Here is a 14,917-nt window from a genome sequence, read left to right as displayed (position 1 = left end):
TTTTGTGACTACAATTAGTACCCATTCGTTTTTTACATCCTTTGCAGCTGCGCATTTACGAGATATTTAGGGAAATAATTTGAATCATCCTGACTTTAAAACTGCATGATAATTTTGGGATGCTTCCCAACCTTATCTTTCATAATGCTAATTCAAAAGAAGACAGTGCATAGTATCTGGGATAGAAGCTTAATAGTAGTTCCCAACCAGTGCTAACCGGTGTGTGACAGAGGCCTCTCGGCATGTTATAGCTAAGGCTCCTGAAGAGTTCTGCTCTGTGAAAACACCTAAATCTGAAGACTGACCTTCTTGTGAAAGACAAGTTTTCATCAAAAGGCGAATGCTGCTTTCCCTAAGTTCAAACACAGAGCTATCTATAATCATGCTGTTTTCTTTTTTTAATCATCATATATGTATTTTATTCAACTACAGTCAGTTTACAGTGTTGTGTCAATTTCTGGTGTACAACACAATGTTTCAGTCATACGTGAACATACATATATTCATTTTCATGTTCTTTTTCACCACAATACTACAAGATACTGAATACTGTTCCCTGGGCTATACAGCATAAATTTGCGGCTCATCTTTATCAGCGGTGCGCCACAGCGTGGGCGCAGACCCCCGCCCCGCCCCGCCCCCAGCGAAGGCGCCAGAACTCAGCTCGCTGCCTGTTCCAGAGGCGCGAGTCCAGGAAGGGTCCGGAGAGAGCAAATCCACCCTCTCTGTCTGAGGTCGTAACCAGTCTCAGTCCTGCCAGATTTTGTGAGAATCCTACTGTATTTCGAAGCGAGAGACACTTTGCCAGAGTTCTGTAAGTGTTCCGTGCGGTTCAGTGGGTTTGTAGGTGTAAGTCTTGGTGTATTTGTGGGAGAGGGTGAGCTGAGGCTCTACTCTGCCATCTTGGCTCCTCCCCTCCGTGCCATTTTCTGCTGTTGGAATTGGCTGAGTAATTTGTTGATGTGTTTTCCGGTAGATGTAGAGACTGCATGTGATATTCTTTTTAACTGGCAAATGGCATATGGAATGAAGGGTATTATAAATATTTAAAGCTGAATTTTCAAACTCTGTTAGATATAGATTGCTCCATTTAAGCAAATGTACACAACCTCCCTACTTCACACATTACTTCTTACAAATACAAGGACTCTATCTTTTCTAGTTGCAAAATACCCTAAAGGAAAGTAACACATGACTGCCATGTTAGGCTGCCTCGTCTTTGTGTTTTCCAACAGTGATAGCTCGCAAAACTCACCATTCTTGTAGAAGGATCCCTGAGGTACCTCCTCGGAACACAGCAGTTTACAAGCCATTGTCCTGGTAGTTAGGAAGTAAGGAAGACATTGCTGAACAGTCATAACTCACTTAACATCAAATAGAGTAGCCGTGCTTAATATTTTATTTTCAGAGTTTCTAGGGTAGATAGCATTTGAAGAGAGTTAAATGACTAGAAAGTTTGAAGGAAAAAAAAAAAAAAGAAAAAACTGTCTAGGATCTGAATTTCTTTCCTAAAGAGAAAGGAAGCAGTACAGAGTAAGTGTGGTAAGAGGTGTAGTTCGCAAGGGAGGCCGTAGCCAGATCATATATGACCTTGTTGGATATTATATTAGTTACTGCCACACAACAAATTACCCCAAAACTTAGTGACTTAAAAATTGTGATAAACATATATTATTATCACAGTTTCTGTGGACCAGGAATTCAGCCCTGGCTTAGCTGTGAAATTATGAGGCTGTAGTGAAGATGTTTCCCAGAGCTGATGCCATCTGAAGGCTTTCCTAGAACTGGAGGATTCATTCATTCCCATGGTAGCTTTTTCACATAGTTGGCAGATTGGTGCTGGTGGTTGGTGGGAAGTCTCAGTTCCTTCTCATGTGAGTCTCTCCACAGGCCACTTTAATGTCAGAATGACAAGGCAGCTCATTTCCTCCAGAACAGGTGATCCAAGAGAGACCTGTAGCAGGGCAGTGACTTTAATTCTTAGCCTCGTAAGCCATGCATCGTCAATTCCACCATAACTGATGCTTTGGAAGCGAATTACTAAGTTGGCCCACATTCAAGGGAAGGGAATTAACTTCCACCTTTTGAAGGGAGGAGTGTCAGAGAATTTACAGACACATTTTAAAACCACCACAGGCATAAAAAGAAACTTGGATCTTCTTCCACTTAATTGATTCACCCATTTATTCAACACCTACTATGTGGTAAGCATTGCTATGGGCATTGAATAAGGCTTCTCAGAGAGTGTGACACTTGTGTCAAGGCCTGAAAGACGAAAAGAAAAGGGTTAGAGTTTCCAAGCCTCTGCTTTACTTTCTGTCCACAGTAAATATGTCCATTTACTTCTTACTAAACTTCTGGTCTCTCCTTAACCTCTGTAGCTGGCGAGTCCACTTAACAGTTGACTCAGTCTCTGGGTTACAATTTCCTCGACTGTAAAATGATGAGTCCCCTTTTAGCTGTAACATTTTCAGCTAGAAAAATAGGGCAATCTCTTTTAATCATTGAAATCTTCTTAATTTTAGCAGGATAGTACTGAAAAGAAGAACAAATAAAATAACAATGAGCTTTTACAAAGAAATTAATTAATACATCATTTGAAGTTTCCATAGTCAGTTTTTACTCTTTTAGCTCACACTTGATCTGTGAAATTATCTAAAGCATAATCTTTAGCTGGGTGGTAATAGGTTATATATGAATTGCAGTTATCTATGTTAACAGTCGGGTTGAGAGATCTTTGAATTCTTTTTTTAAAAAAATTTAGACCTGTAAGAGTTCTTTTCAAGATGCATTCTTGCATACGCTTTTACTCATATTTGGTAATTTTACTTCCAGTTCTTTTTTTTTCATTCACTAGACTCAGTATTAGGCTTAGGGAGCAGAATTCCCCAAGTGAGATACATGCCTTTTGTAAATGCACTTCGGCTTCTGCCCAAATACCACATTTTTTGAGAGACAGGGAGAATGAAACAAGAATAGGGAAGAAAAACAAAACAAAACAAAAAACGGCAAAGGACATTTCATTTTCTCTAGATTTACCATCTTGATTTCATTAAGGCTTCCTAATTCCTCTCAGGTCTGTTGGCTTGGGCCAGAGATACCTTTCTTCATGTTATTAATTGCTCACTCTTTAGTGCTCTGACAGCGTTTTATTTACACATGTCTTTTGGCAATTATGGTATGTCTTGTGCTGTAGATGTTTCTGTGTATGTGTACTCAGTGAATTCTGTTTTATTATTTGTTCTTGAAGGCAGGAACAATATTACATCCATATTTGTTACTCTCAAAACACCTAGTCCAGTGCCAAGATGAAAAATTTTAGAACAAATTTGGTGCTATTAAAAAGACCTTTTTTTTAAAGCCCCCATCAAAAGAAAAACTATAAATGGTGACAGATGTTAACCAGACCTATTGTGGTGATCACTTCTCCATGTGCACAAACATCAAATCATCGTGTTGTACACCTGAAACTAATATAATGCTATATGTCAGTTATATCTCACTTTTTTTTTAAAAAAAAGATTTTTTGAAATGAAAAATAACATGGACTCATGTTAAGGGTAAAGTAATTTTAAATGATTTAGTATTTCAAGTCATCCAACTGATAAATTTTGATCTGTGTAATAAAAGAATAAGGCTCTATGTACTGACAAAATTTAGTCTGAAAAGTTAAGATTCTTTAAAAATTGGTAATAATGATAGTTTTTACAATTTTCAAAAATCATGACGTTGATTTTAAATCATTCCTTACTTTTCATACTGACATTATTTGTCTCTGTATAGTTTATTTGAAGTAACATATAAATATCAATGGACTTACTTACATAAAAATGTCCCCCAAAGCTGTAATAAGTCTACATTTGATAGGGAGTTTATCAGCTCATGTTCATTCAATTTTCTCAGATAATCCAGTTACCAAAAAAAATTCTTTCCAATGGCTAAAGCCTGATTACTGGTTCATCATTAAATCACTAATGAAAATAGTAAAAATATTTTTGGTAATATTACAAGTGTTTGAGTTCTCTAAAGTATGATATAATTTCTGGGTTTGAAGAAAAAGTTTTATAACTTTAATAAATCAGAAATATTATCAATGACTAATAAATCATACAGACTGAAACCATTTATAGTCTTTAAGTGGAATATAAATATGTGAATACTAAATGACATTTTGAAATCTCAAAATCATATTAATGTTTCTAATCCTCACTTCTCATCTGAATTATTATAAAAACCTTTCTATTCTCCCAGACTGTACTCTGGCCATTTTCCAATTCATCCTCCCCAACTCTGGCAAATTAATTTCTTTAAAATGCAAATGTGACCATGTCAGACCCCTGCTTAAAACCCTTTAGTGACTCCCAAGATTTCAGAATAAAATTCAGACTCCACTGCATGACAGGAGGGGGCTGATTGCTGCCTGTCTCAGCCTCCTCCCTCAACTAGTCACACTGAATTATCAGAAGAGCGCTATATGTTCAGTGCTTTCTCTTCTCACAGGGTTTCCTCTGTTTGAAATACCTTTCTTGCTTCTGTGCCTAAATTCAGTGTTTTCATAATTCAGCTCAAACCAAGTCACTCCCAGTATCTTCCAAGTGTCAGAACCAGTGATTTCCTTTGGATGTCATTTTTTATCCAGCTGAGCCCTGTGTCCTTGTATGTTCTTCTTATAGCCAACACTTTTTTTTTAATTAAAGAAATTAACGTATGTGTTCACTGAATTGTAATACAGTAGTTTGTTTACTTGCCCATCTCAGCGTCTGGACTGTAAGCTCCTATAAAACAGGGAGCTTTCATCTCTGAATTACCAAAGTTGAACACAGTGCCGAGCAGAGAAGTGTCACCAAACACAGTTTTGGGGAACAAATATAAATGAATGGCAAATAATAATTTGCCATGGAGAGGAATAACATTGGAAATATTTAATAACCAGTTGGTAGAGGCACCTATTGGTCGCAATGGAACTACTGTAACGACAAATAATGCTGTACTTATTGGCACCCTCCAGGTATCAACCCAGGCTGCGAATCTCTTTGTTTTTTTCATACCAACAAGGAGAAAATACATGTACTCTCATACCTACATGCAGCCAGACTATTTTAGGAAAACATGGAAACAATATATTGGAAAGCACCTCGAGGCATGGACACAGGGTCCCATAATCCTGTGTTGTTGATTTATTTATGTGAGAAGGTAAAAGCTTGCCTGTGAAATTTGCAGTGGCGTCAAAGTGCTGCCAGCCCTGCCCCAGTTATCCAGAGGCATGTGTCACAGTCTCTGGTGGACTGTTCTCTCCTGAAATAGCATCAGTAAGTTAAGGAAGGATAATTTCCCATGTCTTTAGGACCTGGAGTGAATCTTTATTGCCTTCTTACTTTATACGTTTGGTGACAGTAAATAGCTCCCCTTCCTCTAGCCAGGATATTATCTTAGCTCCAGTTGCCTACATCTTTTAAATATGCTATTGGAAAGACTGCAAAAATAGATTCATCTCTTACTTCTCCCTTTGTCTCGCACCATCCCAAACCCAGGCGTCTGTGGTCACCAGAGTGAACTTTCCGAAATGGAAATGTGACCCCAGCCCCAAACCATTCAGTTCTTCTGCCTCACCTATAACAAAGTCCTGAAGGTGATTTAAAAAATTGAGCTTTTTAAAAAGAATACGCATGTGCTTGGGCTTCATATGTGGAGAGTCTGATTCAGTAGAGGTTGGTGGTGCTGTAACAAGTGATCACAAATGCAGTGGCTTGAAATAACACATATTTATTCTTTTATAATTTCAGAGGTCTGAAGTCTAAAATTAGATCCCCAGGGCTAAAACCAATGTATTGGGACTGCTGGTTCCTGTTGGAGGCTCTGAGTGAGAAGCGATGTGGTGTCTCCTCTCCTCTCTGACCTTCTGCTTCCTTCTTATAAAAACCTTTGTGATTACATCAGACCCACTTGGATAATCTCCCCATTAACTTAGTCACATCCGCAAAATTCCCTTTGTCATATGACGTTACATTTACAGGTCCCAGGGATTAGGATGTGGACATATTTGGGATCCGTTGTTCAGACTACTGCAGGCTGTGCATACCAGCGGACCCTTGAAAAGTGAACCCAAGGAAGAAGTCTGAGCAAGCGCTGGAACCACACTTGGGGCTGCATGTGCGGTGTGTGGTCTGGAAGCAGGGGAGCTGCAGGATCAAGACGGGCTTGTCCCTTGGCCCTCTGGATCCCCTCGCTGCTCAGAGAGAGGAGGTCCCTTTAAAGTTCAGGACCCAGGACAGGAGCCTAAGGATCCCAAGTCTCCTCTCCCCTTTTCTTCTGGCAACCCCGGCAACTTCCCTTTCTCCTTTCTCCTGATCTATACACGAGATTCTGTCAGAGGAAAACATGTATGCAAATTGTTTTATTCTATTCAAAGTTCTTTTTTTCTTTCTACATCCCTGCCTTTTACTTGTCGTGAAAGAGCGCCATTCCAACCCACACAATGTTTTTAACCATCCTCACTGGCTTTCCCTTCCTTTGAATCTCTAATTCTATCCTTCCGCCACCTCTTCAGTTCTTAAAATACACAAGATTTCACCTGTTTGCTGTGTTTTAAAAAAATATCACCCAGCTAGCAAGTTATCCCTGAATCCTACAAAACTGTCAGTTCATGCCTCTTGTAATATTTCTTGCTTTAAAAATTTCCACCATCATTTGAAACTTACAGGTTTTCTTTTGTAATCAAATTTAAAATTACTTTTCGTTCTTCTTGTATCCTCCATACTTTGCTGTGTCTTGACCATGTTGAATAATGTTTCCACACATATACAGAATTTTTTGAAAAAGCTATTTTGCTCTCCTTGTAAGTTTTTGAAAATCCCTGAAGTTTCATCTTTGTTTTTACTTCTTCTCATTCATGAGTGGAATTTTTAAAGGGAATCAACTGTGTTTAGGACTCTGACATAATTTTGAGAGAATTGTTGTGTTTGAGAGTTTATGAATTATTTCATAGGTTTTCTTTTTTAATAAAGTTTGGTAGATTTTTACCTTAATGAAATATTACATATTGCAGAGGGCCTAATGAAAAGAAAATTTGCCAATTTAAACTTAGTTTCAAACTCATGTTATAAAAGTTCGGTGCTTTTTAAAAAAAAAATCTATGACTACATAATGTTATCATGTGACCATAGTATATGCTCCACGAGGGCAGATGTCTGTCTTGTTTACAATTGTCTCCAGTGATGGTCCAGCTGCCAGTGCTTGGATTTTTACTAAATAATTAAGTGAATATGAGAATTAATGACTGATAGAATTTCAGAATGGCTTTTAAGAAGAACAATGGAAAGATGTTCCTTGTAAATCATGCTACCTCAATCAGAACATTGAAATATAGGTTTTTAAATTTTCAATCAGATTTGCAATCTCTCCCAGCCTATTCCGCTATGAGTAATAATTTATACCTTCAAGAGTATTAAACTGTGTATATTCAAGGTCATGGTCATCTGTTTAAATAGTTTATGAATTGATAAATACAGGAGATATTATACAAATATTTTATATAGATATTATATATAGTGAGAATTCTATTATTATAGAATTATATAGCTGTTAAGACACTAAATATGTGTTAGGTGTTGAGAAATGTGAATCTCTGGTACCGAAATGAAGACAGGAAATGAGGGAGATACTTCTTCCCTTTCTCCTCATTTTTTAAAAAATTGTGGGTGGGAATTGGTTAACTGTGATTTTGTCTAGTTTTATAGTGGCAAATACATGTATAACTTCTTCAGCGTGAAGATACGTTACATTTTTACCATCTCAAAGTTCTGCTTCATAGTATTCTCTCTTCGCTTGTCTTGTATTGGTCCCTGGTTTAAACTTTGCAAATGATTGAAGATACCTATCTTACTGTTTGTCCTCAGAATGGCTTCACTCCTTTATACATGGCTGCCCAAGAGAACCACATTGATGTTGTGAAATATTTGCTAGAAAATGGAGCTAATCAGAGCACTGCTACTGAGGTAAGACTGTCAATTCGAAAGACTTGAATTCTTTGATCTTAGTGTCCATATTCTTTGTATCCAGCTGCAAAGGGTCTCCACTGCCTTTTATCCTAGGAGTGTTTGTGTTACTATTGCAACCTACGACAGTGGCCATGAACAAATGACCCACTGCACAGAGTTCGATGAGTTTATGCCTTGATTTGGGATTCATGTCAATTTATTCTTACACGAAATTGTGCTTCTATCAGTTTGCCCTTCTCTAGCTTTTAGGAACTTTATACTGTTCTAAAATTAGATTATAGTAAATTCTACCCATCCCTTTTTGTTAATATTTTATCTTTGTTAGAATCTAATACAATTCCTTAAAGGAACATTTTTAATGATTATCATTAATTCATAGTTATTTATGTTTGTACAATTTCATGAGGAATGTGTCACTAAAAAGCTGTTCATAACCACAAATTATGACATCTGGTTGTATGACTGTGATTATGGCAACAACTGAATAGAATTGATACAGGAAAAATGGGCACAAGAGGATGACACTATCCCAGGTCCCGGGCAAGTCCCTGGGATGCGCCCCACCAGGTAAGGGTCCTTGGCTTCATGCAGGAAAGAACTCAAGTGTGAGCCATAATAGAGTGAAGGTAGATTCAGAGAGATATACCCTATAGACAGAGTGCAGGCTGTCTCTCAGAAGGCCAGAAAGACCGAAAAGTGTGGGAGGTATTTAGTTTAAGGTAAAAGTAGATACACACTCTGTCTGCAGAAGAGTGTGGGCTGTTTCAGAAGGCAAGAGAGAGTGACCACAAGGTGTGGGTTTGTTAGTTTTTATGGGCTTGGTAGCTTCATATACTAACAAGTGGGAGGATTATTCCAGCTACTTTGGGGAAGGTGCAGGGATTCCCAGGAATTGGGCCACCGCCTACTTTCTGGCCTTCTATGGTTAGCCTCAGAGCTTTCAAGGCACCTGTGGATGTGCCATTTACCATGTTAATATATTACAGTGAGCTCAAGGTCTCCTGGGAGCTGAGTCTTCTACCATCTTGGTGCTAATTGCTGTGTCATTCTTTTAATGGTTGTGCCCTGCCCTCTTCCCTCCTGTTTCAGAATGTTCCAAATCAATCCTGTTTCAAAACATTCAGAACATCTAGGCATAAAAAGGGGTTGGAGTGGGCCAACTTAGAACATGACTTTCCTTTTCCTGTGAGTGTCCTCCAGTAAACAGAACATGCTTTGTATTTTCCTTCTCATTTTTGCCTAGGCAGTTTAAGGAGAGAATTCAATGATTATTTAGACACTGACTTTTAAGTGAAGCTCAAGAAGTTCTTGAGCTTGGGGAAAATGCCTCAGGGGCCACTGAAAGGTTAGGAGTAGGAGACACAGGAGGGGAGGGGAAGAGAGCTCTACTGGGACACCCTCTCCTCATCTCCTTCAACCAAACTACACAGGCTTTATTTTTTCCTATTTCACGTTCTCTGGCTCCACTGATAAAATTTTAAAACTCCTGGCCTGGAGTAAAAGATAACTGGCAGGTGTTTGTTCCGCCCCCCCCCAAACCTATCTTAATCATTTTGAATGTCTAATATGACCTCCTTTCTGAACAATTGAGTCTTTAGGTGAAATAAACATGAAATCCCTTCTACCCTGCATTGTGGGGAGAGGTCATTATAATCTATTAAGTTCATGTCCAGGCCCTTTGGGAGAAAACTTTTATTATGGAACCAATCAAAATAACTTTCTGACAACTTATTCTCATTAGTTAAAAACAATCCCAAGACATCACTATTAATGGGACCATACTTCCTGTTTATGAGAAGAAAGCACAACTACCTAATATGAAATGATTTCCTGTTCTCTATTCAACATACACAGATTTTACACTCTTAACACATGGCTACAGCGTGATTTTTATGATTATGGTTTTGTGATTTATTTTGTGACTTTCTGAGACACTAATTCTTTCAACGAGTAGCGTGTGAATAATCTCAGGCAAAGCTTGGGTAACAATATGAGACACTATCTCTGCATTAGGGCCTCTGAGGAGTGTACTAAAATAAGGAAATCTGTGTTTATTTCCTTGAAAGCAGAATCGTTTACCTAGAGAAACTTTTACACTACAGAGTTCTCCTTATCAAATAGACAGTATTTCTAGTGTGTGGTTTAGAGAAACACAACCTGATGGCATTCTCAGCTGTCTCGAGGCTCCTCCAGTCCAAACCTCTGTGGCATCTCAGTCTGGTTCCAGAAATACCCCTTTATGTATGTTGCATCAGCAGAGGCCATGTGGCACTGTGATTCTCAGAAAATTAAAACTGTCTCTGATTTCCACACAGAAATGCAGCTTTTGCAAGTAAATCACGTAAGGTTTTTGACTCCTAGCTTAGATACATATATGCCTGTTACTTGTTTCATTCTTTAAAAATTATTTAAATAACTAAAATTAATTTTTCCTAACCAGACAAATATAAACTTAGTTGATTAATTCCAGACTGCTGGTCCTAATGATTATCAAGAAATACACATATGGAAAAACCTTTGCATGTTCCCTTTTAAGCTGTCATTCTGTAATTGAACATAACATCTTCACAGGGCTACACAGTTGATTGCTGTTAGATATTTAAGGTTGCATTGCTAAACACCTCCTAGAGTCATGTGTACATGTTTGAATATACCAAGAGAAGATGCTTACCCTGAACCCAGTAGTAGCCCTAATTTGCAAAAATTAATTACTAATCAAGACATTGTGACTACTTTAAAAATCAGATAACTTTGAGATCATTCAATATGGCAATGAAACTCATGTTTGAAAAGAAATATTGAAAGTTTTGAGATTTCCCATAATTATAACAATTAGCACCTGTAAATGATGAAAAAATGAAGCTACTAAATTTTAATATAGATTTCCTTTTCATAGAGCTAGTTGAGATACTTGAAAAAAATCATTTCAAATATTCATCCTTCTCCCATGAAGTGTAGATTAGAATGGAAGCCATGTGGTGGAGTTTAAATTAAATTCTCTGAAGAGAGTTCTGTGTCCCTCCAATACCATCTTTATAATTCTCTACTCTCTTCCTTTTCCCTGAATGTTACCAAAATTAAAGGCTAAAAACTTTTTAATTAGGTTCGATACTGTCAGCAAATGCTTTGTCTCTAACAAAAAAATAAAGTTCACTCTCTTTTAATATCAGCTATCACAGTGTTGTGGGGAAATCAAATTAAGTATGCAAATCATGATGAACTTGCTCTTTCCTCCTTCACAGAGGGTTTAGTTTGTGCCAAATAAAGTTCTAAATCTAGACTACTGTCTTTTACCTTACAACACGACATGGTTTATTCTTCCATTTCACTAAGTAATGTGCTTATTTAAAATTCAATTCTGATTTAAAAAATTCAATTCTTATTGTGGTAGTGCATATATGATATGCATTTGAGGAAAATGATTTTCCCTCAGAAGTCTGCAGTTACCTTTTTAAAAATGGTTGTTGAAAACAAATGGAGTAGTTAGATTTGGGTAAATTGCCATTATCTCTAGAACGTAGTCATTAAATATACCATCCGATTGCCCTCATCTCTCCTCTCTGTGAATGGAAGAATCTAACTTTGAGATATGTTTTCAAGCTTTTGTGAATTAAGGGAGGTTTTCACATAAATAGAGCCTAGAATATATATTTTTTCTACTTATTTATCACCCTTCTATTAACTGAATACTTGTTTCTAGAGAGGAAACATGGCTTCCAAGTTTTCCAGCATAATTATCCATCTACCCCGGCTCCTCCAACTTTGATGATCTGTGCTATTGTGTTTTTTTTTTAATTTCTAATTGAAAGGCTGATTTTTTTTTAGCATTACTTAGCACATAAAATTTTATATCTAAATGATCTAAATAAAATATAATTCAACTAAGGGCAAAATTAATGAGTTAGCCTTATTTGCCAAAGAATTTTAAATCATATATGTCCCAAATTTCCCAAATTAATTGGTAATAGACCATTCCATTAACAGTTATTATTGTTTTCCCTAATTAATGTAGAGATACTTAGCAAGTTGCATAGTTAATCATGTAATTTATTTCGCTCTCTTGACTACCATATCTCTGATTCTCAGTCAGACATGGTCTCTATTATTTCTACCTTTCCCACATTTTCCTTTCCATAAGCAGGCATTCTGTAGGGTTGGTTCTAATTTTTATTTTCACATTCAAAACACGTTTGAACACGTGCTATGTGCAGTATTCTTTGTTAGGGAATGCAGATGTTTTAAAAAATACGTAGACTAGAAATTAAAAAAAAATCTGATGAAGCCAGTGCAGAGTATAACAAATGACTATAATTTGCTTTACTCGTCACAGGAATACTTAATCCTTTTGTTTTTCTTATCAATTTTAATCATTAATTTAAAAACGAGATACACTATTTCTTGGAGTTGACTCCCAGGGTCCCAAAAGTTTATGGGAGATTTTTCCTTCTGTTTTTCCAGGATGGCTTTACGCCCCTAGCTGTGGCACTCCAGCAAGGACACAACCAGGCAGTGGCCATCCTCTTGGAGAATGACACCAAAGGAAAAGTGAGGCTGCCAGCTCTGCATATTGCAGCCAGGAAAGATGACACCAAATCTGCCGCACTCCTGCTTCAGAATGATCACAACGCTGACGTACAATCCAAGGTAAAAGCTGAACACACTGGTGGAGAGGAACTCGTCGAGCCGCCAGATTCCTCCTGGGGGATGACAAAGAAGTAGGCCGTGGTGATAATGCAAAATTACTTCTGCTCATCAAAAGAGATAAATTACTTTCAGAGGTATTTCAGAGAAAAAGGGGATGTCTATTGGGTATAGTAACAAACAAAAAACCTAAAGATATTTTTTTTTAAAAGATGAGGTTCAGCTTTTTGGAAATCTGCTTATTTATTCTATTTATGGTAAAAAGTAATAGAAACAGAATTAGAAAGATACAATTGTATAGTGTTATGGATGTCTTTTCTCAGTGGAATGCATTTTGGCATGCTAGAATGGTATACCCAATTGCAGAGAGCGGACTGATTGTTTCCTTAATTTTGCACTGTGTAATATCTTCCCTCTTTTTCCCACACAACACTGCTTCAGATGATGGTGAATAGGACAACCGAGGTACAGTATTGTGGTTACACCAAAATATGCCTTGTTTTTATTTATTTTATTTTTTGTCCAATTAGAATAAATGCTCACTAATTCATACTAATGACTGGAACTTTCATTATTAGGAAGTTAATTTGGAAACTTTGCCCATAATTAAGGCAAATGGATAATTCAAAAAATTTAATGTAGCATATATTTGAAGCATTATTTAATCAATGATACTATTTAAATAGCTTATTAGAGCATTGAAACAAGATTCTTCTGCAATATATATTTTACTAAGAGAGCTTATTATGAACTTTTTGCCTGTGAGAGATGTGACCTCCTTTTCATAATGAGAATTCTCAATTTAGTTAGTAAAGTATGATTTAAGGATGTTTCTCTGCCACTGTTTTATCCTTTTATCTAATTTTAGTTGTCCTTTTTTTTTCTGAATTTTTTTTTACCACATTGTATATAATCAGTAGTGATATTGAGCATATCACAAGCAAAACATTTGCTTTTATCTTGCTATCTTACAATAATTGTCATGAAGTCATGTATTTTTCACATACCTAAATAAGTACTATCAATCAACAAAATCAACAGAACACTTTGTTCAGAAGCCTCTGAATGTATGTGTGGGTGTGTGCACGGGAGTGCGTGCAGTGGTCTCTCCTTGATCGTAGGCTACCGAGAGGCACTGACATAAACATTGTTGACAGTATATTATAAAAATTAACCTGTATTCAAAGGCAAGTGACTACTTATGTAGGTTGATTTTTACTTTGCTGAGGGAATTCTTTAAACTAACATCTCATATGATGACTGGGTTGTGTATCTATGGGGGTTTTGAGCATTCATACTTAGCATTTACCGAGTGTAGTATATTTTTAAAACTCCTATATTGTTTATTAACAAATTTACCCATTGAGATGTGACTATAGTTGAATTATTCATATCATGTCTTCTGTTCCATATCTGTGTATGGAACTTAGGTCAGTTCCTTATTTTTAAAAAGCCGCAACTGTTTGGTGAAATTGCTCAAGACTGGAATCATACAAATTGACATCTTAATTGGTGATTTTGATACTTTTTATTTTTAGGTGATTTTTGGTAATTGTTTAAAGTACATTTTTGAAAGCAGTATTGGCTCTAATCATTCTGTTGAAAGCAGTAATTTGAACAGATACATACTGAGTTAGCAATATTTCTTTGAGGACAGTAGACTAACAAAGAGGGGAAACCCCTCCATGGATAATCATGTAAGAAGGTGACCCCTGCCTTCCACCTCCAGGTTAATCAGGGAAACGTTCCTCTGAGGGGCTTTTACCAGTTTCGTGCTGATCCCAGAGCCGCAGCCTGCGGCATCATTATGGATTTTCAGTGAGGCTGTGTCAGATGATATATTAGTTTATTTCTACAAATGGGAAAAATAATATCATTACACTTGAATAATTTGAAAATGATTCATCAGCAGTCACTGTGTTTTTCTGAAATTAAATTTTAACTTGAAGAATAGATGCATATTCAGGATATGACTGGGCAACAGGAAATATCAAGATAAAAATGAAAAACATCTAGTCGATTATTTCCTAAAATATGAAAGTTTGACATTTTATAAAATGACAGCCAGGTTGTAGAGTGATTTTCCCCCTCTCTATTGACGCGAGTACTTGGCTTGTGTCGACACAAAATAAAAATATCATGAGTGCAAGGGTAGGTTTTGGATTGATAGTTACTATTCTTACTTTGTGTCTGGCTTCTCTACAGTCAGAAGTTATTTGCAGCTAATTTGGCTGTTAGCACAGAGGAATTTCTATTACCTAAAGTATCTGAATGCTTAT

At 36.8% G+C, this 14,917-nt stretch overlaps 1 protein-coding gene across 4 annotated transcripts in view; it reads left to right on the top strand.

Annotated features, from left to right (window-relative positions):
- Positions 1–14,917, top strand: part of ANK2 (ankyrin 2) — a 521,075-nt gene that overhangs the window by 372,464 nt on the left and 133,694 nt on the right. For all 4 annotated transcript variants that reach the window (XM_072938390.1, XM_072938386.1, XM_031691199.2 and 1 more), the window contains 2 exons: positions 7,896–7,994; positions 12,456–12,641. In XM_072938390.1, the coding sequence (XP_072794491.1) occupies positions 7,896–7,994; positions 12,456–12,641 (285 nt within the window). The remainder of the gene's footprint in view (positions 1–7,895; positions 7,995–12,455; positions 12,642–14,917) is intronic.

This window comes from Vicugna pacos, chromosome 2 (genome assembly GCF_048564905.1).
Source record: "Vicugna pacos chromosome 2, VicPac4, whole genome shotgun sequence".
Lineage (NCBI taxonomy): Eukaryota > Metazoa > Chordata > Mammalia > Artiodactyla > Camelidae > Vicugna > Vicugna pacos.
Note: the sequence above shows the minus strand (reverse complement) of the source record. Positions and strands in the feature narration are given on the sequence as shown.